We start from the raw sequence: 24,042 nt of genomic DNA, 5'->3' as shown, positions 1-24,042 counted from the left end.
TCCTTTCTGGATTCAAAAGAAAACCTTCCCTTATTTCTAAGTTTTGTCCAGATACATTTGTTTTCCTACTCTGCTTCTGTTCTTCAACAGCTGATCCCCATTTTTTTCTCATGCTTTGTATTTACGTTTTGAAAATCCTTTGAGATATCCTTTTGCAGAGGAGGGCCACGACAGAAATGCAAGTTTTGGAACATGCTGGCAGTTTAAGAGTTCAGGCTGATTTGTTTGTTTTGGTCTCCAGGAGCCTGGGAATCAGAAGTCCCTCCCAAGAGTTGATTGAGGCTGATGTCCCACCCTTTAACCAGGGAAGTGTGGCGAAGGGCAGCTTAAGCTTTCTGAATGGGCTTTCAACAGTAACAGTATTAAAAGCAATAAAGAAAATGAACCTTAAATGTAAAATCTGCACTGACGCATCTAATTTAAAAGGAAACTGTGATTCTGGAAAAAAGCTACTGTTTAAGTCATCACTATTATACACAATTCTTTATCTTCACACTAAACAGAAGTTGAAAATTCAGATTGAGGCTCAAAATGTAGCAAGATTATCTATTCTAATTAAAAACAATCAATTGTGTGATAAATTGCACTTAGTAGAAGCACTATTATTAATATCTTTACATAGTCTCTTAATAAAGCTAAAATAAATAAAAACTAACAGATTGTGTTATTACAGAATTCCATTTTGCCTATTTTTGTTGAAATCTTGGTTCATGTGTATAAAATTTTGGCAAATTGGATAAATTTATATTTAGGTTGGGTGTGCCTCCTGCACATAATGTGGAATTACTTATCGAGGAAAACTCTGTTATATGTGCTCATAGAATGCAAAAACGAACATTCTGTCATTCACTCTGGTCTTTACAGCTACCTGGAGTGCAGGAGGTGGTGAAATCTATATCCAGTGCTCAACTGGAGAAATAAATGCAACCATTTATAGGCCCTTGTGTATATAGAGATGGAACAATAGTAGGCAATCCCAAGGATTGGGTGATCATCTATAACAGCAGGCTATCGTTATCATTTTCTTCTTTCATTGGCCAGTTTGACAGCCTGGCCATCTGCCAAGTGGATAATCCAAATACACAAATCCATGGCTATGAACCACTGGCAAATGGGGGAGGGGAGGGGAAGGGAGGGGAGGGGAGGGGAGGGGAGGGGAGGGGAGGGGAGGGGAGACTTGCTCAGATAAGCAATCCAAAGGAAGGTGAGGAGAGGTTATAATTTCGAGGGAATGGTTCAGTCAATCATGGCTATGGTGGTGGGGGGGGGGGGGGGTGGTGGGGAAGAAGATATTAATATGCAGGAGAAAGGGTGAAGCCCACACATAAGCAAATAGACTGAGGGCTAAACTAGATATCCCCGAAAAAATTGTGCAGAAATTATGATGATGCAGAAATGACACGCCAATTTTTTTTTCTGATGCAGGCAGTAGACATCTTAGTGCTGCTCATTGGCTTATCACCACATCAAGGAGCTCAGTTTCAGGATAGGTTTCAACCTTAGCTGGCCGATTTAAAGCCAGCCTCTACCTCCAAAGGGAGAAGATGAATTGTGGCTGCAGCAGGTACTGGCAGACATTCTGTAATTCAATCTGACCCAGGAAACATTCAAAATGGCATAAAAATGGAGTGTGTGGGCTCCACAGTTTTCCAGCTGTGTTCTGGAGGACTTGAAGGAGGAGGTGATGAGGAAGAGAAATACCCTAGGTCCAAAGCTGGGTGTACGAATTGACCCTTCAGCAACACAATCCAAAGACGGGGAAAGAGATGGTTTAGATGCTAGCATTCAACCCGTGGATACACAGGTGCAAATTATTCAATGATATCACATCCGTGATCAAGGGCATTTTGAGTTGCTGGTCTAACCAAACCCCTCCTCGTCACTCATCTTCAAATATCTCCAAGACACCCCTCCCTTTGATTGCCATACTCTAATGCTATACATAGCAACTGCCTCGCTAGTTCAATTCACCACGCCCCTGCCTCTCACCTAATAACTTTTTCAATCAATTGGGGTTAATTAAAATTATCTCAAATTAGGAATTGCTGTTTGATGTATATAAACTAAAAAAGCTGCAAACGATGAAACATGGAAAAATGATTGTACAGATAGCTGTTACTTTGAATATGTTTATCACAGCACTTAATAGTCAAAGTCAAAATGGGGAATTTTTAATTCAAGTATCAGTGGGGGTTTCAGCAGCTTGTGATCCTTGTTTTATTGTGACAGTCAGTGGAGGTGTTGCATTTTTCAAGGAGGTTTGAGAACATCCTTGCATCATTTCCTCTGTTTTCCTGAAAATTTCTTCTCATGACAGAGCACAGAATGGAGTGTCTGTTTCAGGATTCTCAATGTAATATGGGGTTATACAGCAGGAAACAGGCACTTCTCCACTGAGTCCTCACTGAGCAACAGACACTCATCTGTAATAATCCTGCACTAATCCCATTTCATTCTCCACAGATTCCCTTCCACAACCCCAAGAATCTACCACTCACCTGCACATTCAGGGCAATTTACAGTGGCCAATTAACCTACCAATATGCATGTCTTTGGATGTGGGGGGAAACCAGAGTGCCCAGAGGAAACCTGTGAAGTTACAGGGAGAACATGAATGCACAATAGATTCCATCATTTCTACTCAGACAGATGCCGATAAGACAGCAGAAATGATAGTGGCATTTAAGAGGCTGTTAGACACACAAATAGGCAGGGAATGGAGGGCAGAAGAGATTTAGTTTAATTCAGCATCATGCTCGGCACAGACATTGTGGACCAAACAGCCAGTTCCTGTGCTGTACTGTTCTATGTTCTATCTACTGCACGTTCTCTGTACTCCAATGATGAGACTTTCCATATAGGTGCCTTTGTTTTCCTTTCTCATTAACCAAGGTCTTCCCACTCCATGCGTGATAGAGCCCTCAACCATATCTCATCTATTTCCCTCACCTCTGCTTTCACTCCCTCTCCCCCAAGGTACAGCAAGGATAAAGTTCTCCTTATCTTCATCTCTACCACACCAGCCTTCACATTCAACAAATCATCCTTATTGCTCTCCACCACCTTCAGTGAGAGTCCACTACCAAAAATATCTACCCCTTCCCTCCATCTTTCAGCATTTTGAATGGTCTGTTCCCTTTATGACTTCCTGATGTGCTCTCTCTGTCTACACCAACCACTCCCCTTCTCACTGCACTTTTCCATGTAACCTCAGAAAATACAACACCCACTCATTTAACTCTTCCCTTCCCACCATCCAGGAACCCAACCAGTCCTTTAAGGCTAATCAGCAGTTCACTTACACTATCTCGAATCCAGTTTATTGCATTCAGTGCTCAGGGCAGGCATGGTAGTGTAGCAGTTAGTGTAACGCTATTACAGCGTCAGCGACCCGGGTTCAATTCCGGCCACTGTCTGTAAGCAGTCTGTACATTCTCCCCGTGTCTGCTTGGGTTTCCTCTGGGTGCTCCAGTTTCCTCCCACATTCCAAATACGTACAAGTTAGGAAGTTGTGGGCATGCTATGTTGGCACCGGAAGCGTGGCGACACTTGTGGGCTGCCCCCAGAACACTCTACGCAAAGATATATTTCGCTGGGTGTTTCAATGTACATGTGACTAATAAAGATATCTTATCTTAGATGTAGTCTCCTCTACAATGGAGAAACCAACCTCAGATTGGCTGACCACTTTATAGACACCTTTATTCAACACACATGGGTGACCCAGAGCTTCCAGTTACCTGTCACTTTAATTCATCATCCCACACCTACTCTGACCCATTTATCTGTGGCCTGTTGCATTGTTCCAACAAGCTTGAGGAACACCACCTCATCTTCCATCTAGCCGTGTTGTACCCTTCTGGACGCAATATAAAAGTCAACAATTTCAGGTAACACGCTTTTTCTGTTTGTATCAGAATTGGCCAGTTCTGCTGTAAGGTAATTTCCTTCAGGTTTCAGATCTCAGCTACAGCTTTCACATGTCCTTCTCTCCAGCTGTCTTCCTGAATCTGAAAGGCAATCCTGTAAACATCAGGATAACCATGGCAACCCTGGCGTCACCCTACTAGAGATTCTCTCTTTATCCTATCCATACTTTAATCCCACTCTCTGCAATTTAGAACTGTTTTCTCACTTTCACAGTTCTGATGAAGGATCTTCACCCTGAAATATAAATTCTGTTTCCCCTTCCACAGATGCTGCCTGATCTTCTGAGTGCTTCCAGCATTTTCTGGTTTTATTTCAGATTTCCAGTATCTAAAGTCTTTTTGATTTCCAATATGCCAGTGCTGCATCAAATCATTTTGGATACTAATTGACATCAGGATCTGCCCAGTCTGTAGATATCATGCAAGCCTTTGCTTTGTGCTCCTAACTACCTCACCAACATGATTCACACCATAAATGAGTACACACATAATGGACATTATGTCAGGACTAGTTAGCCACCCATTGTGTCCAAAAGTTGTGCACTGAATAGCTGAACTTTGTAGTCATTAACTGGGAATCATTGAGCCATGAAGATACAGAATGAATTCCTTACCTCCCACTGTGTCCATGCACACACGCAAAGCCTTGGCATAAATGCCATGTACTTGCAAAGAATGAAATTCAATCCCCACCAGTCTGTCAAGAAACTAGAACAGCAGAACATCTAATTTTTAACCAGAATCCATTAAACTCAGAAATGAATGTTAAAGCATCAGTAGACTTTTAGAAAAGTGGGAGTTGGTTACCAGGGAAGCAGAACAATATCAAGCAATTCTGTCAGTGTGAGGGCATGAGATGGGCAAAGGAATAAAATGTTTATTTTTCTTCTAGTCTCTAGATGTTCCATTACAATGTAGCACCATCTAGGTTTAATCCCAATTCCACTGGGGGACGTTGAAAAGTTAAAGAGGTTTTTTCTACATGTAGTCTCAGGAAAAGGGATAGTTGGGTTGACGACTTGGGTTTGACAAAGAAGTAAGAGTAATTAGTATGAGTAACCTGGTGCCGATTAATTGTTGATACTCGCATCATCCCCACAGCTCTGCAACATCTATTCAATACTTTTTCTATCTACACCGCACAGTGCTAAGAAGCAGATTCCATTTGCTAAACTTCTCTAGGCAAGCATCAAGCAAGTGAAATTATGCCTCGCATCCCAGTCTCACGTACTCCAGATCTAGCTGCATGAGCTTCAGGGAAGGAGGACAAGGGAGCTGAAGTATTCATTTCCCATCAATAGTTATGGCAATGATTCATTTTCTGTTTTTATTGCTTAATTTCATTTTCATTGGTGATCATTATTTCACATTGGCCTCTTACCTTTATGTTTGATACTCTGATACTCAGGCATGCAGTTTGTTCACTTAAGGTGCTTGAATTAAGTAAGCTAATGTAATGCATTTGTCAGTGACATTAGAATCCTGATGCAAAGGAGTGAGAAGATATTGATTCAATGTTTCATTTAAAGATTCATCCATATTGACATTCATATTAAGGAAGACCTTTATTATCATTTAATATGATATCAATTGACAACCTTTAGACATCTGAGTATTGTTGATGTCAGTTCAAGGGAACATCTTTTAATTTTACAAACAGATTTTACAAATTTTACAATCTAATTTTTATTTTATTTTAGCATCTGGGATGAGTTTGATTTTGTATGTGATTTTGATACCTTCAGTATTAAAAGTCTGGTTAATTAGTATTCATTGTAACATATACAAAATACATTTTAGACATATAGACAACCATTTATTCAGTCATTCATTTCCCACTCCACTGGTGCTCTGTGGCTACATTGGGTATCATCTACAAAATACACTGCACATACTCACCTGGACTTGTCCTCTATCATTTCCCAAACCCACGGCCTTGACATTAAGAAAGACAAAAGCTACAGGTGCATAGGAACAACATTCTGACTTGGAAAATAGTGTTGTTCCATCATTATCACTTGTTTTAAACCTCAGAACTCCCTCTGACTTCCTTCACCAAAAGGACTGTAGCAATTAAAGAAGCTGATTTACCACAGTCTTCTCAAGGACAATTACAGATGGGCACCAAATGCTGACCTTGCCAGCAATGCCCACATTCTTACGAATGAATAACGGGAGCTGTTCTGATGAAGGATCATTGACCTGAAATGTTAACTCTGTTTCTCTCTCCACAGATGCTACCTGACCTGTTGAGTATTGTCCGCAATTTTTGCTTCTAACTTCAGAATACCAGTGTTTGCAGTTTATTGCTTTTCAATAACAGTTGGGGTTGTTAACTTGCTAAAAAGAGCAGGAAATTGTTGGAACTTGAACAGAAGTAAACATAAACGCTTAACTGGAAGCAGTATTTACTCACATACTTACTACAACACAAGAAACTATTCAGCACTTCCAGTCTGTGCCAGCTCCCAATAGAGCAATTCTATTCCCTCTCAACCCATTCCCCTCTGGCCCTGTGACTTAATTCTCTCTTGAGTGTCCACTGACTTATTTCTGATTCTTTTGGAACACACCTATACAAACGGGCAACTTTACGGTTGCCTGTTAACCTATCAATGCTTCTTTCTGAGAAAACTGTTATTATGGGCAGTTTTGGTTGCCACACTGTAGGAAGATTGGTTTGCACTGAAGAGAGTGCAGAGGAGATTCACCAGGATGGGGAGAGATTGGATATGTAGTGTTTGTTTTCCTGGAGCAAAGGAGGCTGAGGAATGACTCAACAGAGATATATAAAGTTATATGAGGCAAAGATACGGTAGATGGTAAGGTTCTTGGCCCCATGGTAGGGCTATCAAAAACAATACAGTATAGGTTTGAGGTGAGAGGAAGGAGTTTTAAAGGGGACAAGGGAATGTCTTTTTACATACAGAGATTGATATCTGGAAGTCGCTGTCAGAGGAGGTGCTGGAGTCAGATACAATTGTTGTGTTTAAGACATTTAGACAGGCACTTAAATAGGTAAGGTACAGAAGGATGAAGACCTAATGCGAGAAAATGTGATTATTGTAGATGGGCAAGAAGGTCAGCATAGACATGGTGAGCTGTGGGGCCCATTTCTGAGCTGTACAACTCTATGACCTACAGTAAACTCACACATTCACATGGAGAACATGCAAACACCACATAGATAGCACTCATTGTCAGCACTGAGCACAGGTTGCTGGAGCTGTGAGACAGCAGCACTGTCAGTTGTGCTGCAATACAACCTCTTAAATAGCTTCTAGTATTTCTACACCTTTTCAATCAACAACTAATAGAGATGAGCAGTTGGTTCTTCTCACCTAATCGTCAGTTGTATAGCTGTACCTAACTTACGTTACCATCATTTATTTTCTAATTTTATATTAACTCCAAGAAGATTTATTTTAAGATGCTCTTCTCTCTTGATGATGAAATAGTGTCCAACCATTAGCTTAATGCATTTCATAAATTTGGAAATATTTGAGCTACTATACTACAAAAATATTTACCAAGGAATTTATTTTAATGCCTGCCTGCCTGGTAGGTAGGCAAAGACCAGCAGGTTATTTAATACATTCAGAGTTACTATGCAGATAGAATAGATATAGCTCATAGTGATTATTTCCAATTTTAACTGCAGAGCTGTGCCAGAGATGGGAAATTCATATATTTAACAAAATCAAGATTCCATCAGAGCCACCTCCAAATGCTAGAAGTAACATTTTTCACAAAGACTTTCATTCCAACAATTACATAGATAATGATTTAATTTAAAAGATTTAAAAGATGTTCAGTGTTGTAAACTGAAAACAAGGGCTTAGAACATCATAAGGAATGTTTATTTGTGTGAAATATTTTCACTCTAATGTTAATTCATTTAAAATTGGCAAGTTTGCACCTAAAAATTGTACGAAAAGGAATGTATTCACTGATCAGAAATTTCATATCATATTACTTACTTACTATTTACGTACTTTCAGTGCAAGTTTTGGTTTGCATCAGGTTCATTATGCTCATTTAACTAATACATGGTACAATTCATGTACATTATATAAATATTTTTTTGCTGATGAATTATCAGTTCAGCCCAACCCTGGGATCTAAATTGCAACCTATGGCTTTCCATTACATGTTAGGCTTTATCTCATGCAAGTAATATGAACAAGATAATGGTTTGCTCAGTTCACTTGTGACCTGCTCCCACTGTTCCTGCCATTGCCGCTGTTCCTGTTTTATCTTGTGTGTGTCAGGTCCCGTGGCGATGATGTTACTGCCACTGTTGCTTCTGCTACGTTATTCTCCTCTCATGAAGACATAATAATTACAGCGCTGAAGGATGTCTTTCTCCCCATCAGCATGTTGCCAGCTCTTCAACTAAATGTATTATCTGCATTATTTTGTCCATGTCCTTTTCTGTTCCTACTTTTTGAATCTAGGGTCTAAAAAGTAAGATACACTATAAAAAGCACACTGAATGCTTACTATGTGTTGTGTCAACAACCGTGTCATTCTTCAGCCTTCAGCAGCACCAAGGGCCCAAGGTCTCCACCACCTCTAAGTCACTGTTCCATGTTTTCCTGTGGTACAGGTGAAGGAAAATACAACAAACAGGACCCAGGTCAGGGACTCAGGGGAGGGAGGGTCGCAGGTTAGAGTTCCAGTCAAAGGGACTCCAGACAAGAGTCCAGCCAGAGGAGGAGGAGGGAGACTGCAGGCCTGATTGGGGACAGGGCAGAGGGGGAAATGTCAAAGGCTTGATTGGGACCTAGGATGGTTGGCTGGCTTGGGGATGAGAGTGCATTGTTGGGAAGATAGTGAAGATAGGGCCTCAATTGGGGAGTTGATGAAGTCAAGGAATCAAGGAATGGGAGACTGAGGTGGCAGCAGATTGGGAAGCCATTGATCGGGGGTGAGGGCCACGACCAATTGTGGGCTCAGATTTTGGAGCCTGGCTGATTGGTGGGTGGGGGTTATCAGTATTGTGGGACCCCAAACAATAGAAGACAGGCAGTGGGGCTTCGCTGAGTGGAGTCCCAGCTCAGAGCATGCTTGTAAAGCCCATCTGTACCATAAGTGACCATGGAGCACTACTTGCGGAGTGCCATAACTTGATGCACATTTGATGCCAAAACCATATCAGACACATAAGCACAACGGACATTGGAAAGCGCTTGGTGAAATTTTCAGAGGGATGTATTATAAAGTGAACTCTTGATCTCTCGGTCTACCTCATCATGGCCATTGTACGTTATTTGTCTACCTGCTCTGCACTTTCTCTTTAACTGTAACACTATATTCCACATTCTGTTATTGTTTTCCTGTTATACTACCTCAATGTACTTATGTATGGAATGATCTCTCTGGATGGTGTGCAAATAAAAGCTTTTCACTGTATCAGAGTACATGTGTAAAAAAAAACAAGTACCAATTCCCTGGAAGCCATTGAAATTTTACTTTTCACCAGGGATGAAAATAACATAAATTTCTTACCAGTACAATTGTATCACAACAGCATCGGCCACTTTCTTACCAACACATCATTCCAACCCAAACTGGCTTACATATACCCCTGTTCTTCACACATACAGTATGACTCACACACAATGTCACCCAAGCATATGATGCACATAGGCTTAGGTCTTGCTCGGCATACACAACATTTTTCAACCTACAACGCTCCTTGCATTGCTACTTGCATGGCATTCTGAAGGACATGCAAGGTTTGTGAATAGTGTAGTCCCCAGGTCCTATCTTACATGGGAGTCCCAGACATCCACTTCTCCAGCTAGGTTCCATTTTAAATGATCCCTTTTGTTTGCCGATGCCTCTGAACCAGCTCCCAGCCACCACATTCAGACCACTTTAATCATCTCTATGACACACACCATCATCTTCCCAATTGACCACATCCCCTGTCATTTCCAACGCCGGATGTACCCCAGCCAATTATCTTCCTTACCCCACCCCAATCACCTCTGCTTGCCCTCCCCCATTCACGGATCACCTCTCCCACTGGTTCCATGATCATCTTCAAAGAGAACACCTCCTAATTGTCTCACTTCTTAACTACTCCCCCATTATCTCCACAGTTGAATGCCTTCCTCCTGATTGTTTCCACAGCTAAAACCAATCCCACCGCAGCAGAATCCTCTCCCCCCTCACCACAGTCTCCCTCCTTCTGTAATCCTCTTCACACTTTCAGATCTTCTTTCCTTATCATTAGCCCCAATTCAATCTCCACCCCATTCCCAATCTGGTGCTCTACACACTTCCTCTACATTCACCACCCCCTGGAATAGAAAATTGCTTTTGTGCAAGCTTAATCTTTTATGCAATGGGGTATCACGACTCAGGGGCCTAACACAAAATTGACACAAATCCTCACCCTCACCCCAAGCAGCGCAGGTTATTGTGCTTTTTTAACCACATTACAAGTTCCGACCTCCATATCTTAATAGCCTTCCAGAAGGTAAAACTAATTCATTTAATTTAGAACTTAATATTTCCAGTGATGATGAAGTTTACAGTTTGTGCTACAAGTTCACTACAAGTGGAAGAAATCTTTAGCAAGTTACCGCCAGTCATCAAAATTTCTGTTACAGGAGGCTGTCATCATAGAAGCCAAGCCAGCAGGTGGAGTTAAGCTGCAGATGGTGTAAATAATGGTGGAACTGGTTCGGGGGAGTGACTGGCCTCCTGCTTTTCCCATGTGCCATTTAGAGTCAAAGAGTCATAAAGTTGTACAGCATAGAAACAGGCTCTTCAGCCCACCCCATCTATGCCAACCATCATGCCTATCTATACAGTTCCCTTTGCCTTCATTAATTCCATATTGCTCTATGCCCTGCTCATTCAAGCACCTGTCAAGTTGCTTTTTAAATGTTAATCCTAATCCTGCCTTCACTACCTCCTTTGGCAGCTCATTCCAGATACTAATTACTCCTTATGTGAAAAATTTAGCCCTTAGATCTCCTTTAAACCTCCTCCCTCACACCTTAAAGCCATGCCCTAGTTTTAGACACCCCTTCCATGGGAAACAGACATAGGTTATCTACTTTATCTATACCCTCTCTTTATTTTATCATATCACCTCTCAGCATCCTTTGCTCTAGGGAAAGCATACCCAGCTTATCCAATCTCTCCTGACCACTCAAGCCTTCCAGTCAAGGTAATGTGAATCTCCGTTGCATCCTCTCTAGCTTAGACACGTCCGTCCTATAGTGTTGTGATCAGAACTGCACACAGTTCTCCAAGTACGGCCTAATCGAGGTTTTGTACAACTGTAACATGAGGTTCCAACTCTTATATGCAATGCCTTGGCCGATGAGGGCAATCATTCCATGCACCTTCCTCACCACTCTATCTACCTGTGCTCCCATTTTCAGGGAATTTATCTACTTGTACCCTAAAGTCTCTCTATTTAACAACACTCCCCAGAGACCTGCCATTCACTGTTTATGTCCTTCCCTGGTTTAACTCCCCAAAATGCATCACTTTGCACTTGTCCAAAATAAATTCCATCTGCCATTCCCTTGCCCATTTTTCCAGTTGATCTTATCCAATTGAGACAACCTTCTTCACTGTCCACTACACCACCAATTTTGGTGTCACCTGCAATTTACTTCTATTCTGATTTTGGTTTTATCAAAAGCTTATTTGTGTCTATTTGATTAATCATTGTTTTTTTTTACCATTTTCACCACAATGGCCTGGTCCAGACAGCAACACCATAAATCTCCACTTTCCCCACCAGCTATTCTCATTGCTATTGTCGGCAAAAGCAAATAATCCTTAAACACATTAAGAATGACTGGGTAGTCTCAAGATATGTGCCTGTTTAAAAAACACCGTTAAAAGCTGTCACATTTAAAGTCCTGTGCATCCCTCTGGCTGCTGGCAGTGGACAGGCACTGGAGCAAGAGCAGAACTTTGCAAGGCTGGGTGTTTATTTAGGAGTTGAAATAACATGTGAGGCTTTTGGAGCTGAATCGTTGACAGCTGGAGCCCCATCCACTGCAATGTGGGAGAACAAACATCCACTACACCATGCGAATCCACTGGCCTTTTTGAGGTGAAATGCTCATCATTGCAAGCCTACCCACTGGTCTCAGGGAGGTGACGCATTAGCTGTTAGAAGCTGTATTTGGGTGGCACAAGAATTTTTGTTGGGAAGCTTGCCTGCTACAGTCTGGGAGTGTAAAACATTAGCTCTATGAAGCCAATCCGTGGGATATGGCAGGCAAAATAATAGCTGCAGGAAACCTACCATTAGGGTTTGGGAGATGAAATCTTAGCTGTTAGAAGGTCTATTCATTGGGCTTTAGGAGTTGAAAACATTATCAGTTGAAAACCTGTTCACTGGACTTCAGAAAGTGAACCATGATCTGTTAGATCAATACGCAATAAAATGCTGGAGGAACTCAGTGGGTAGGCAGCACCTATGGAGGAAATATACTGTTGATGTTTATTTCCCTCAATTGGTGCTGCCTAACCCACTGAGTTCCTCCAGCATTTTGTGTGTATTGCTTCAGATTCCAGCACTTGCAGACTCTCTTGTGTCTCCATGATCTGTTAGATGCCTTGTGGTTAGGAGTTGAAACATAAACTGTTGAAAGACTGTACATTTGGTAAGTGAAACAACAGTATATTTCAGGGTGGGATGGTGCATGACTCCACAGGGAATCTGCAAGTGGTGGCATTCCCATGCAACTGCTTTCCTTGTCCTTCTTGTTGGCATAAGTCATGGCTTTAACAAGTGCTAGCAGAGTGGCCCAGGCGAGTAATTGGCATGCAGGTTGCAGATGGTACACACTGCAGTCAATGTGCACTAGAGTGGGGGGAAACAAATATTTAGGGCGATGGATGAAGTCCCAGTCAAGTAAACTGCTTTCTCCTGGATGGATGTGATGCTGGAGCTGCTTCCTTCCAGACAGGTGGAGGGAATTCCATCATGTTGAAGACTTGCACTTTCCATATAGTGGAAAGGCCTTGGAATGTCTGGGTGTGAATCACATGCCATAGGACACACAATTTCTGATTTACTCTTGTAGCCACAGTTTTTATGTGACTGGTCCTGTTATGTTTCTAGTCAACTGTAATCCTCAAGATGTTGACGATGGGGGTTTCAGTAATACTAACACCACTGAATGCCATGTTTTAGGTCATTAATCTCTCTCTTGTTTGAAATAGCCATTACCTTGCACGTTTGTGGCCCAATGTAACTTGGCATTTATTAACCCATGCCTGAATGTTGTCCAGGTCTTATTGCATCAGATATGGACTGTTTCATTTGCTGAGGAGTAGCAAATAGAATTAAACATTGTGCAACCATGAATGAACATCCCGTCTTCTGATCCCGTATTAGAAAGAAGGTCATTGAAGAAATAGCTGAAGATGGGTTGAACTAGGAGAACCACCACGAGGAAACACCAACAGCAATCTCTTCAGTCTGGCGTTGTTGACATGCATTGACCACAACCATCTTCCTTCGTGTAAGGTGTGATCCCAATCATTGGAGTGTTTTCCCCTTGATGACCACTGACTTCAGCTTGATCAGGGTTCCTTGGCAGTACATTCAGTCAAGTGCTGTTTTGATCTCAAAAGCAGTCACTCTCATCTCACCCCTGGAATACAGCTTTTTATTCCATGATTGGTTCAAAGCCTAACCATGTTAGCACCATGGTAGGATAAATCTGGAGCTGAATGTTCCTGGTGAAACCCAATCTCAACACCAGGAGTAGATCAATTGGTTAGTAAGTTCCACTTGATAGCAGTTTACACCATCCATCGCTCTTGGATAGTAAACTGACTGGGCAGTAGTTAGCCAACATTGGCTTTGTCCTACTTTTAGTCAACAGGACATACTTGGACAACTATGCATCATTCTCACGTAACTGTACTGGAACAGCTTTACAAAGATACAACTACTTCTGCTATACAAAGTCTTCAGTATAACAGGCACAATGTTATCTGGTCCCAAAGTTGTTCATATATCTAGTGCTCTCAGGCATTCCTTCATATCATATGACTGAATCAAATCAGCTTAAAGATTACCTTCTGTGATGAGGGGAATCTCAGGAGGAAGCAAGGATTGGATCATCCACTTTTGGCACTGAGTATGTGGTTATCAGGAGGAGGATACTATACTTATGTTTGGCTTGGTGCCATGAGATTTCACAGAGGCTGGAGTCAATGTTGAGGACTCCAGGACAACTCCCCCTTACTGTCTGCAATTGTATTGCCACTATTGGTAAATCTATCCTGCCAGGTGGGATCAAGGACATCCTCAGCGATCATGACAGAGGTGTTCTAACACTTTATAATGTTCAGTTCTGCACTTTCCAATTGTGTCAGACTGTCGCTTGACTCAACTACAGGACAATGCTCGCAATTTAGACACCATTACCCAGATGTTTGTGAAGAAGACTTTGTAAGATCACCATATCTGAATTTCATGCCTTAGTTGATGGCAGGTGGTCCATCTGGTTTTATCCATTTTTTTCTGTTTCAAGCACAGCGGTTGTAATACAGGCGAATAGCTTGCCAGACCATTTCAAAGGGCAGTTACAAGCCAACCACTAGATTGCATGTCTGGAGTCACACAAGCAAGACCTGGGTTAGGATGGCAGATTTCCTCCCTTACAAAGCGGTAGTGAAGCAGTTAGATTATTAGTGACACTCCAATAATTTTGTGGTCATTACTAAAACTATTTTAAAATTCCAGATTACTATCTGAATGTATATTCCATAATTACCATGGTGGGATTTGAAGTTACACCCCTGGATTACTGGTTTGGTAACTTAATCACTGCACCACCTTTATACCTTTTGGGAATCTGTAGAAGGTGAAACATCTTAAGCTGGAAGCCTAACCACTGAGCACTGGATGCTGAAATACAAGATGTTGGAAGCCCAGGCTCCGTGCTTTGGGAGAGGAAACTCTATCTGCTGGAAACCTATCTGCTGGGGCTTGGAAGCTGAATCTCTAATGGTTGGAACCCTCTCTGTTTGGCTTTAGGAGGTGAAATATTAGCTACTGGAAACCAGTCCACTGGGATTTTGGAGCTGAATCTAACTGCTGGAAACCTATCCAAGTTGAAGTTTAGGAAATAATAAAGCAACTGCTGGATCACATGCACATTCACATTTGCAAATAGTAGCACCAATTGTTGGGAGCCATCCAGACAATGCTATGTGTTGATCTTTTAACCATTCTGAATAAAATGTTGAATAATAGAAGTTCCTGTTATTTGCTTGAGATAATATTAAATACACCTTTTCATGTCAATAATTTGAAATAGACTTGTGGCTTTGTAGCATGAATGCCTTCAAGTCTTATTTTGATATCAACATTTGTCAAGTGCTTGTATGACTGTTTTCATTCTATGCATTGGCTGGTCAGGTTTGTTAATGGCTGTGAGCAAAACAAGTGCCATTGAGTAGCTATTCATACAATGCCCCTGGCTAGGAAGAAAAATGTTAAATGATCAGAAAAAAATTGTGTAATTTACCATATAACTGTTCTTTCAAAGCGAAACACAGCAAATCTGGCAGATACTCTCCCATAACCTGCCTCAACCCAAGCAATTCACAAGTTTAGTTGGGTTTAAAGCTTAAATGTTCTTAAAATTGAAATCAAAGGAAGAGAGTAGGAAAGCAGAATTTAAAACCAAAATATAAATATTAGTTTTTTTTATTTCATGCAAAATTTGGAGCTAATTATAGTTCAAAAAATATTTCCAATATCTATAATCTGTGAGTTGCCATCAGCAGCAACTTCTGACCATGGTAAAATAATGTGATCCGACCTTTCACTATATTCCCAAAAACAGCTTGTGGAAAATGCTCAGAAGGTTCTTTGTAACAATACCAGCAGTATTAACAGGACCTACTGTGTTAAAGGAGCATGACATGGCATGGCCATAACTCACCCCACCCAGAAAATAAGAAAATACACTGAAATTCAGGTGTCCAACTGCAGACTTACCAAAACAGGTTGGCCTTAAATCTTCTAAAAACATTATAAATGATTTTGAATGTTTCAGAGACATTCAAAAAAATCTGAAAGTATTCATGAATGTGAAATTAAGAATAAACAAAACACAAGTTTAAAAAATCCAGAACAAAATTTAATATCTGAAAACACATTAAAATAATTTTTAACACTTCTGGACATGTTTAGATGTCTTTAAGTGCCATAAGAATCTAAATTAGCAAGACATTAGTGATTTAAAAAATCTCAGATGGATTTAAGAATATTTTTACATTCATAACATATCCGAAAGAATTTTTAAATTATCAAACCTTTACATGGGACTTGCAGACTTTCCCTCTGTGGCTAAGCATGATGTCAGTTTATGATTAATTTTATCATGCATATTGTTGAGCAGTTTGTGAGGAACCTCAAATAAGACAAGCTATTCAGTGCTCTTGGTGTTTTCCACATTATCCTCATCACACTGAGAGAGAGAGAGAGAGAGAGAGAGAGAGAGAGAGAGAGAGAGAGAGAAACTGTGGCTGTCCAAAGCTAAGTTATACACAAATGAGAGACAGTGGTCTTACTAACAGAGACATTTTTGGAACTTTGGCAGAACTCCTCGTCATAGAGTTATACAGCACAAAGGACAGGTCCTTTGGCACACCATTTCTATGATGTTCAATCAGTTCCCATTTACACTAATCACATTTACTAGCACTTAGTCTGTGGCCTTCTATGCCTTGGTGATTCGAGTGCTTGTCCAGATACTTAACTGTTGTGACTGTACCTGCCACCACCATCTTTTCAGACTACACCCACCCTCTGGGTGAAAAAAAATCCTCAGAACCTCTCTATTTCTTTTGCTCCTCACCTTAAACTAATGCCCTCTGGTTTAGGCAGGGAAAAACTACACATTATCCAGCCAAGCTCTTGTCCTCATAATTTTGACAAGTCCCTCCTCAGCCTCCTCTGCTCCAAGGGAAACAAAGCCAGCCTAACCGCAAACAGACCCAGTCTATCCTGCCGCCATGCAAAATTAAAGATGCTTCATTTGATGAGATGAAATACTTCAGAATCATTTTAATCAAGCACCTTTGGAGATCTTAGATCAAAAACCAAAAGGCAGACAAGACAACTGGTAATTATGTAATTATGCTGGGAAATCTGTCCAGCTGCTGTACTTTTGGTGCCTTCCTAATTTGTTGCAGGAAACATTTTTCTGTTGTTTAACAGATGAGCAAATTCAAACTAAATTAACCACCTACACTTCACATTCAATTCCTGTCCCCCTACTACCAATATCCTGCAGATCAACATTAACCAGAAACTGGGACAGTCACATAAACATCATATCGACAAGAACAGGTCAGAGGCTCATCCTCTGACAACCCAATGCACAAATCAGGAGTTTGATTGAATACTCTCCACTTGCCGTGATGAGTACAATGCCATCAGCGCACAAGAATCTTAATACCATCCATGACAAAGCAGCCCACTTGATTGACAGTCCATCAATCATCCTTAACATTCATTCCCTCAACCACTGGTGCACAGTGGCTGCAGTGTATACCATCTGCAAAATGCACCACTATTATTCACACAGGCTACTCCAACAGCACCTCCCAAACCTGCAGACTCTAGCACCAACAAAAACAAGGGCAGCAGGATCATGGGAACACCAGAACCTGGTCCCTCTCCAAGTCGCGCACTATCATAATTTGGAAATACATCACCAGTCCTTCATAATCTCTGGGTCTATATCCTGGAATCCCTACCCAACACTATTTCCATCAGAAGAACTGCAATGGTTCAAGTAGGAGATTCACTACCATCTGCTCAAAGGCAATTGGGATGGGTAATAAATGTTGGCCTTTCCAATGACATCTGAATCCAATCAGTGAATATAAATAAATAAATATGAAAGACTAAATGTGTTGGCAGGCATGGAAAATTGCCACATCAATTGAAATAGCTTACAAAATGCAGAAGAATTCCACCTGTTCCATTGTATAAGTGTTAATGTGATGTATGGTTACACAGCAGTAAAAAAGGCAGGAGCTCGCACACTAACTCCAAATCATGTGAATGAGTTTGGAGGAAAAGGTATGGCTTCCAGGAAGGGTCACTGCCAAAGTATTGGAGATCATCCATCACTGGTACACCAGTCCAGAATAGTGAAATGTTCAAGCTGTGAAAAGAAAGGGCACATAGCTTCAGCGTGTAAGACCAGATCCAAGATGGCAAGCCAGAATATTGTCAGATAAATAGGTTCTCAAAATAAGGGCAGCACTGATAACAGAAAGCCACAAAGGAGAGACTTGCATAATATTGAAATAAAAATAGAAAATTCGAGAGCCATTCAACAGGTCAGGCAGCATCTGTGAAAAGCGAGACATATTTTATGTTTCAGGTTGAAGCCCTTTTATCAGAACTGGGAAAGAGAGAAGACACATAAATTAGCTTCTTTTCTCTCTCTCCCAGTTCTAACCAAGTGGCTTGGACCTGAAATGTTAACTCAGTTTATCTTTCCACAAGAGCTGCCTGACCTAGGACTTTTTGTTTTTATTTCTGACTTCCAGCATCTGGAGTTTTTGTCTTTCATTTATTGTACAATATTGAAGCTGATGAACAATTGGAAGTGAGAAGTTAAGCAGTGTCTATGCCACTAGCAATAATGCTGGAAAATTAAGTGATTTTAACATTAAAGATAATGATCAACAAATTGATATGAGCATTGATAAAGATCTGCTGATGGCTCATTTATGGACAGATATATGAATACATCAAGAAGTTCAGCAAAGTGCCATTAACCCAAAGTAAACTGACTGAAAATATATTCTGGCAAGACACTGAAAGCCTGGGGTGAGGTACGCTGTGCAAGTTCCCATAATAATCAAATACTGAAGCCACCAATCATTGTGGCTGACTACACAAATAGATCGTTTATGTGTTAGTCTGTAAGATCCAGGCTATTTTCTTTTGCCAGCTATCAAAAAGTGAGTAGAAACCAAAGCTTCAGTTAGTCTTTGAGGTTTTCAAATCTATTGCTTTAATGCACTGATATATTTCATCCACATTATTATATGCCTCCTAGATCTTTAGCAAATATAAGGAAGGTAGGTATAAGCGGAGCGGCCATTTTGGGAGTGGCCATTATTAGAGTGGACCAGGGTCAGAGTGGGGGAACTGAGGTTTTGGCTCAAGAGGCTTCGGTGAGAGAAGGCAGAGGCGAAGGTAGGTCTCTGGTAAGTTTCTTTCTTTCTTGCTTTAGTGTTTCCTTTAGTGCCAGGCCAGAGTAGTTAGAATGGCTCCAGAGTCAGTGGTGTGTCAAGTTCTGGAAGACATCCAGTCTCCCTGATAACTACATCTGCATGGGGTGCATCCAGCTGCAGCTCCTTACAGATCGTGTTAGGGAACTGGAGCTGCAGCTGGATAACCTTCAGCTCCTACAGGATAACGAAGCGTTCATAGATAACAGCTACAGGGAGACAGTCACTCCAAAGCTGCAGGGGGCAGGTAGCTGGGTAGTCTTCATTAGTCGGGTGAGTTCAAGAGTCACGAGGTAATGTTGCAGGTCTATAGAACTCTGGTTAGACCACACTTGGAGTATTGTGTTCGTTTCTGGTCGCCTCATTATAGGAAGGATGTGGAAGCTTTAGAGGGTGAAGAGGAGATTTACCAGGATGCTGCCTGGATTGGAGAGCATGTCTTATGAGGACAGGTTGAGTGAGCTTGGGCTTTTCTCTTTGGAGAGAAGGAGGTTGAAAGGTGACTTGATAGAGGTGTACAAGATAATAAAAGGCATAGATCGAGTGGACAGTCGGAGACTTTTTCCCAGTGTGAAAATGGCTAACGTGAGGGGGCATAATTTTTAGGTGATTGGAGGAAGGTATAAGGGGGATGTTAGAGGTAAGTTTTTTTACACAGAGAATGGTGGGTGCATGGAACGCGCTGCCGGCAGAGGTTCTGGGGGCAGATACATTACAGACATTTAAGAGACTCTTAGATAGCCACATGAATGATAGAAAAATGGAGGGCTATGTGGGAGGGAGGGGTTAGATAGATATTAGAGCAGGATAAAATGTCAGCACAACATTGTGGGCCGAAGGGCCTGTACTGTTCTGTGATCTATGATCTTTGAGTCTTTGTGAAAGAGTAACTTGTTATTCAGACCAAAGTCACTCCAGCATCAGGATTCTCTACACTAGTTATAAGGACATTACACAGCCCAGTGACACGTATATGGCCCAAGCTAATGTTTAACTGTTACTTGTAATTATTTATTCAAAGCAAACTCTTGATCTGCACTAATCAAGTGAAATATAAAATTAAGTGGGCTAAGTGGTCATATCCAACAGGAATGAAGCTAATAATTTCAGCCTTTAAGAGAGTCAAAATGGGACAAATGGCGCTTTTAAACACAAGTGGCAGGTAAATAGTTGTAGAAGCAACTAGTAATTGTAATTCTCTACATGTATGACAAGATAGTACAAATAGAAGCAGAAATACTTGAACTGAAGTTGTCCTCAGAAATCAAAGGCCTTTTCATTTCTTTGCAGAGATTGCCATGGCCAATTGTGTAGAATATAGAATATATGAAGGACTTGCCCAATCTTGGGGTTTATTCTTCTGGTTTTACTGCTGGTGCTTCTTCACACTTGCACACGACAACATACACTATTTCCAGCAAAGCAAACTCTGCTGTACAATGTGCTCCAAAGTCATACAGTGTAACATCTGTTCTTATTCATTATGGACTTGGAACTGAATCTTGTTAGCTCTGCCAGAACCCAGGAAAAGACTTGATTTGTGTGTAGTTTTTTTCAAGGTAGTGAAGCAACAGGACCCCAAGAGAAAAAGGCAGTAAATGGCTAAAGGTGGCCACTTACACAACAGCCATCGATCTTGTGCCAATGACGGGAGATTCAGAGAACACAGCAGAAATTTAGTGTAAATGTTCCAAAGTACACCATTTGCAGCCAAGAATTCAGCTGCATACATTCTCTGCAGATGTAGCTGGTGAGCTTGAGGAGCTGATATCAAATGGTGTCAGAATAAAATAGTGGTGGCGCCAATGAGGAACCTGTTGTCTGGGTAGCTGCAGAGCTGCAGTCAATAACCCCACAAAATATGAGCACATTTTGAAGAAATCCATTCTGTTCACTCTTAGCTCACCGTTCCACATAGACACAAACCTACTATTCTCTATTCATTCAACTTCTCTTGAAAGATTTTTTGTCTCTAAACCTTATCCACAATATCATTCCAGATACTAATTATTCCACATAAATGATCATTTCCTGCTATCTATACTGATATTGCTTTTTTTAACCACTGTACTGATGTCATTATGTCATGTAATCCTTGTTCAATTTTAAAATAATAGTCAGAGTTAAGCCTTTGATTGTATTTAATATCCCACATACTTAAGTAAAATAAATGAATTTGTTCCAAATGTCAGAAGTCCAAGTTTCCCTAAGTTTTATTCCCAGATCAGTCAGTTGATGGTAGGGATAAACCATAAATCAACATTCTGGAACATAAATGTTTCCCCTGTTCCTCAGTGACAAAAGTTGAGTGTTCAAGGTTAGACTGCACAGGACTGTCTACATTTTCAGTATGATGATCTCAGACTTATGTTCAATCAGCAGAGATCAACATTTAGCTGAATTCTGCTGATTGAAAAGCAGTAGTTCCATAGGGAAATGTTGGCCCTCAGCCACTCATGGCTGGGATTGTCTTGGATTTCCGCAAGTTTGGCCAAACACAGACGTCCAAAGCAACTTGGAGATCAGATGTCTGCGCATCTTACCTCCCACTCTGCTACTGGAATCACCACTGTACCTAATATGTGTTTGAGCAAGAGAAGGCCATCCCCTCAAGTCTGCTTTGCCATTACATACAAGTACGGTTTATCTGATTTTGGCCTCAAATTCACTTTTCATCCCTTTATCCATTCGACTTGTTACATCCTTAAAGACCTCTAATAAATTCTTCAAACACGGTTTTATTTGATGTTGACTCAACTGATTTGCATTACAATTTTCTAAGTTGTGAATTTTCTAAGTTTCTTTTCTAAGCTTACTACTAGAGTTGAACAGCACAAAAAACAAGACTTACTCACCCATGTCAACTATGATGTCCATCTACACTAATCCCATTTGTCTGCATTAGGCCCAGTTCCCTCTACTCCTTTCCTATCAAAGAACATGTCCAAATGCCTTTAAAGCATTGTAATTGTATCTGCCTCTACCACTTCCTCTGGCAGCTCATTCCATATAACCACCACCCGCTATACAAAAAATTGCCCTCTCAGATTTCCTTTAAATGTCTCCCCTCTTACCTAAACCTATGCCTTCTAGTTTTAGACTCCCCCCACCCTAGGAAAAAGACTGGCTATCTACCCTATCTATGCCCTTCATAATTTCATAAACCTTTATAAAGTCATTCCTCAGCCTCCTACATTCTAGTTTGCAAATAAAACCGGCCTATACGATCTCTCCTTATAAGCTTTCCATTCCAAGCACTGTCCTGATGAATCTCTGCATTCTTTCTATGCTACCACATCCCTCCCGTATTGCAGCAACCCAAAAGTGTGCATAATACACCAAGTGCAGGCTTCCCAATGTTTTGTACAGCTGCAACATGACATCCCATTTCTTACATTCAATGCCTCGGCCTATGAAGGCAAGCATGCCAAATGCCTTCCTTCACTACCTTGTCTATCTGTGTCACCATTTCCAGGGAGCTATAAACTTACACCCCAAGGTCCCTCAGTACATCAACAAGTTTTGAGGTCCTTGCCATTTACTATATGTGTCCTGTTAGCATTTGATGTCCCAAAATGTATTAAATCCACACTTGTCTGGATTAAATTCCATCTGCCACCATACTGCCCAACCTTCCAGCTGATCTATGTCTCTCTGTATCTTTTCACAACCTTCCCCTATCTATGACTCCACCAATTTTTGTGCTGTCAACCAAATTACCAATCAGTCCATGTACTTTCTCATCCAATAACATATATATTAAGTGCATATACAGCTAATTCCTTAATTATAAATCCTAGCATGTTCCTAATGACAAGTGCTAGACTAACTAAGCTATAACTTCCAGCTTTCTATCTTCCTCATTTCATGAATGTGGGCATTGTATTTGCAGCTTTCCAATCCACTGTGATATAGAACATGGAACAGTACAGAACAGGAACAGGGCCTTCAGCACACAATGTCTGTGCCAAACACAATACCAAATTAAACTAATTCTCCTCTGCCTGTACATGATCCTTATCCCTCCATTACCTGCATATTCATGTGTCTATCTAACAGCCTTTTAAAAGCCACAATTGTATCTGCTTCCACCACTCCCCCGGCAGCCTGTTCCAGACAAGTTTTCTGTGTAAAAAAACTTGTCCCGCACATCTCCTTTGAACTCTCCCTCTCTCACCTTAAATGCATGCCCTCCAGTACTTGGCATTTCTACACTGGAAAAAGGATTCTGACAGCCTACCCTCTCTATGCCCTCTCATAAATTTATAAACTTCTATCAGGGACTGTGATCTTTCTAAATCTAAAGTTACACCACAGCAATGCATTAGTTATCCAATGGATTTATCATCCTTTTGTCCCATTAGTTTTATGTGTGCCCATACTTTTCAACTTGTCTCTGGATTGGGACTTGAAGCAACTACTGACACAGATACAATGGTGCTACAGACCAAGTCATAGCTGACAACTTGGATTTTTTTTCTCAATGTGTTGGAGCCTCTCTTTATGTTCACTACTCACACGATGATTGCCAAAAATGGACTGATTTTGTCCCAAGTTTACCTTAGCATCAATTTTGAGCCATTATTGGTTCTGAGACCTTTTAAACTTGTTCATCATTTCACAGGATTTCAGGAAAACCTGTGTGGCCTGCTTTGATGATATATTAACATATGTCATTAATGAAATGCTTTTCAGAAGAACAACAGATCATTTAGAATAAATGATATTTTTAGAGAATTTATTCTAAACCTTATAGTTCTGATTCTCCCTAAAGATGATTCTGCAATGAATAACTTTTTCGACCATTAAATATTCCTACACTCTCTGACTGATAACCGAAAATGAC

General features: G+C 40.9%; 1 protein-coding gene across 4 annotated transcripts in view; it reads right to left on the bottom strand.

The window, feature by feature from the left end:
- Positions 1–24,042, bottom strand: part of amer3 (APC membrane recruitment protein 3) — a 121,441-nt gene that overhangs the window by 46,750 nt on the left and 50,649 nt on the right. The window contains exon 4 of one of the 4 annotated variants that reach the window (XM_052018997.1): positions 18,027–18,115. The exons of the other annotated variants lie outside the window; for them this stretch is intronic. Within the exon in view, the coding sequence (XP_051874957.1) occupies positions 18,071–18,115 (45 nt within the window). The 3' untranslated portion in view covers positions 18,027–18,070. Of the gene's footprint in view, positions 1–18,026; positions 18,116–24,042 lie in introns of those variants that run through there. 4 annotated transcript variants of the gene reach the window in all.

Source organism: Pristis pectinata, chromosome 6 (genome assembly GCF_009764475.1).
Source record: "Pristis pectinata isolate sPriPec2 chromosome 6, sPriPec2.1.pri, whole genome shotgun sequence".
Lineage (NCBI taxonomy): Eukaryota > Metazoa > Chordata > Chondrichthyes > Rhinopristiformes > Pristidae > Pristis > Pristis pectinata.
Note: the sequence above shows the minus strand (reverse complement) of the source record. Positions and strands in the feature narration are given on the sequence as shown.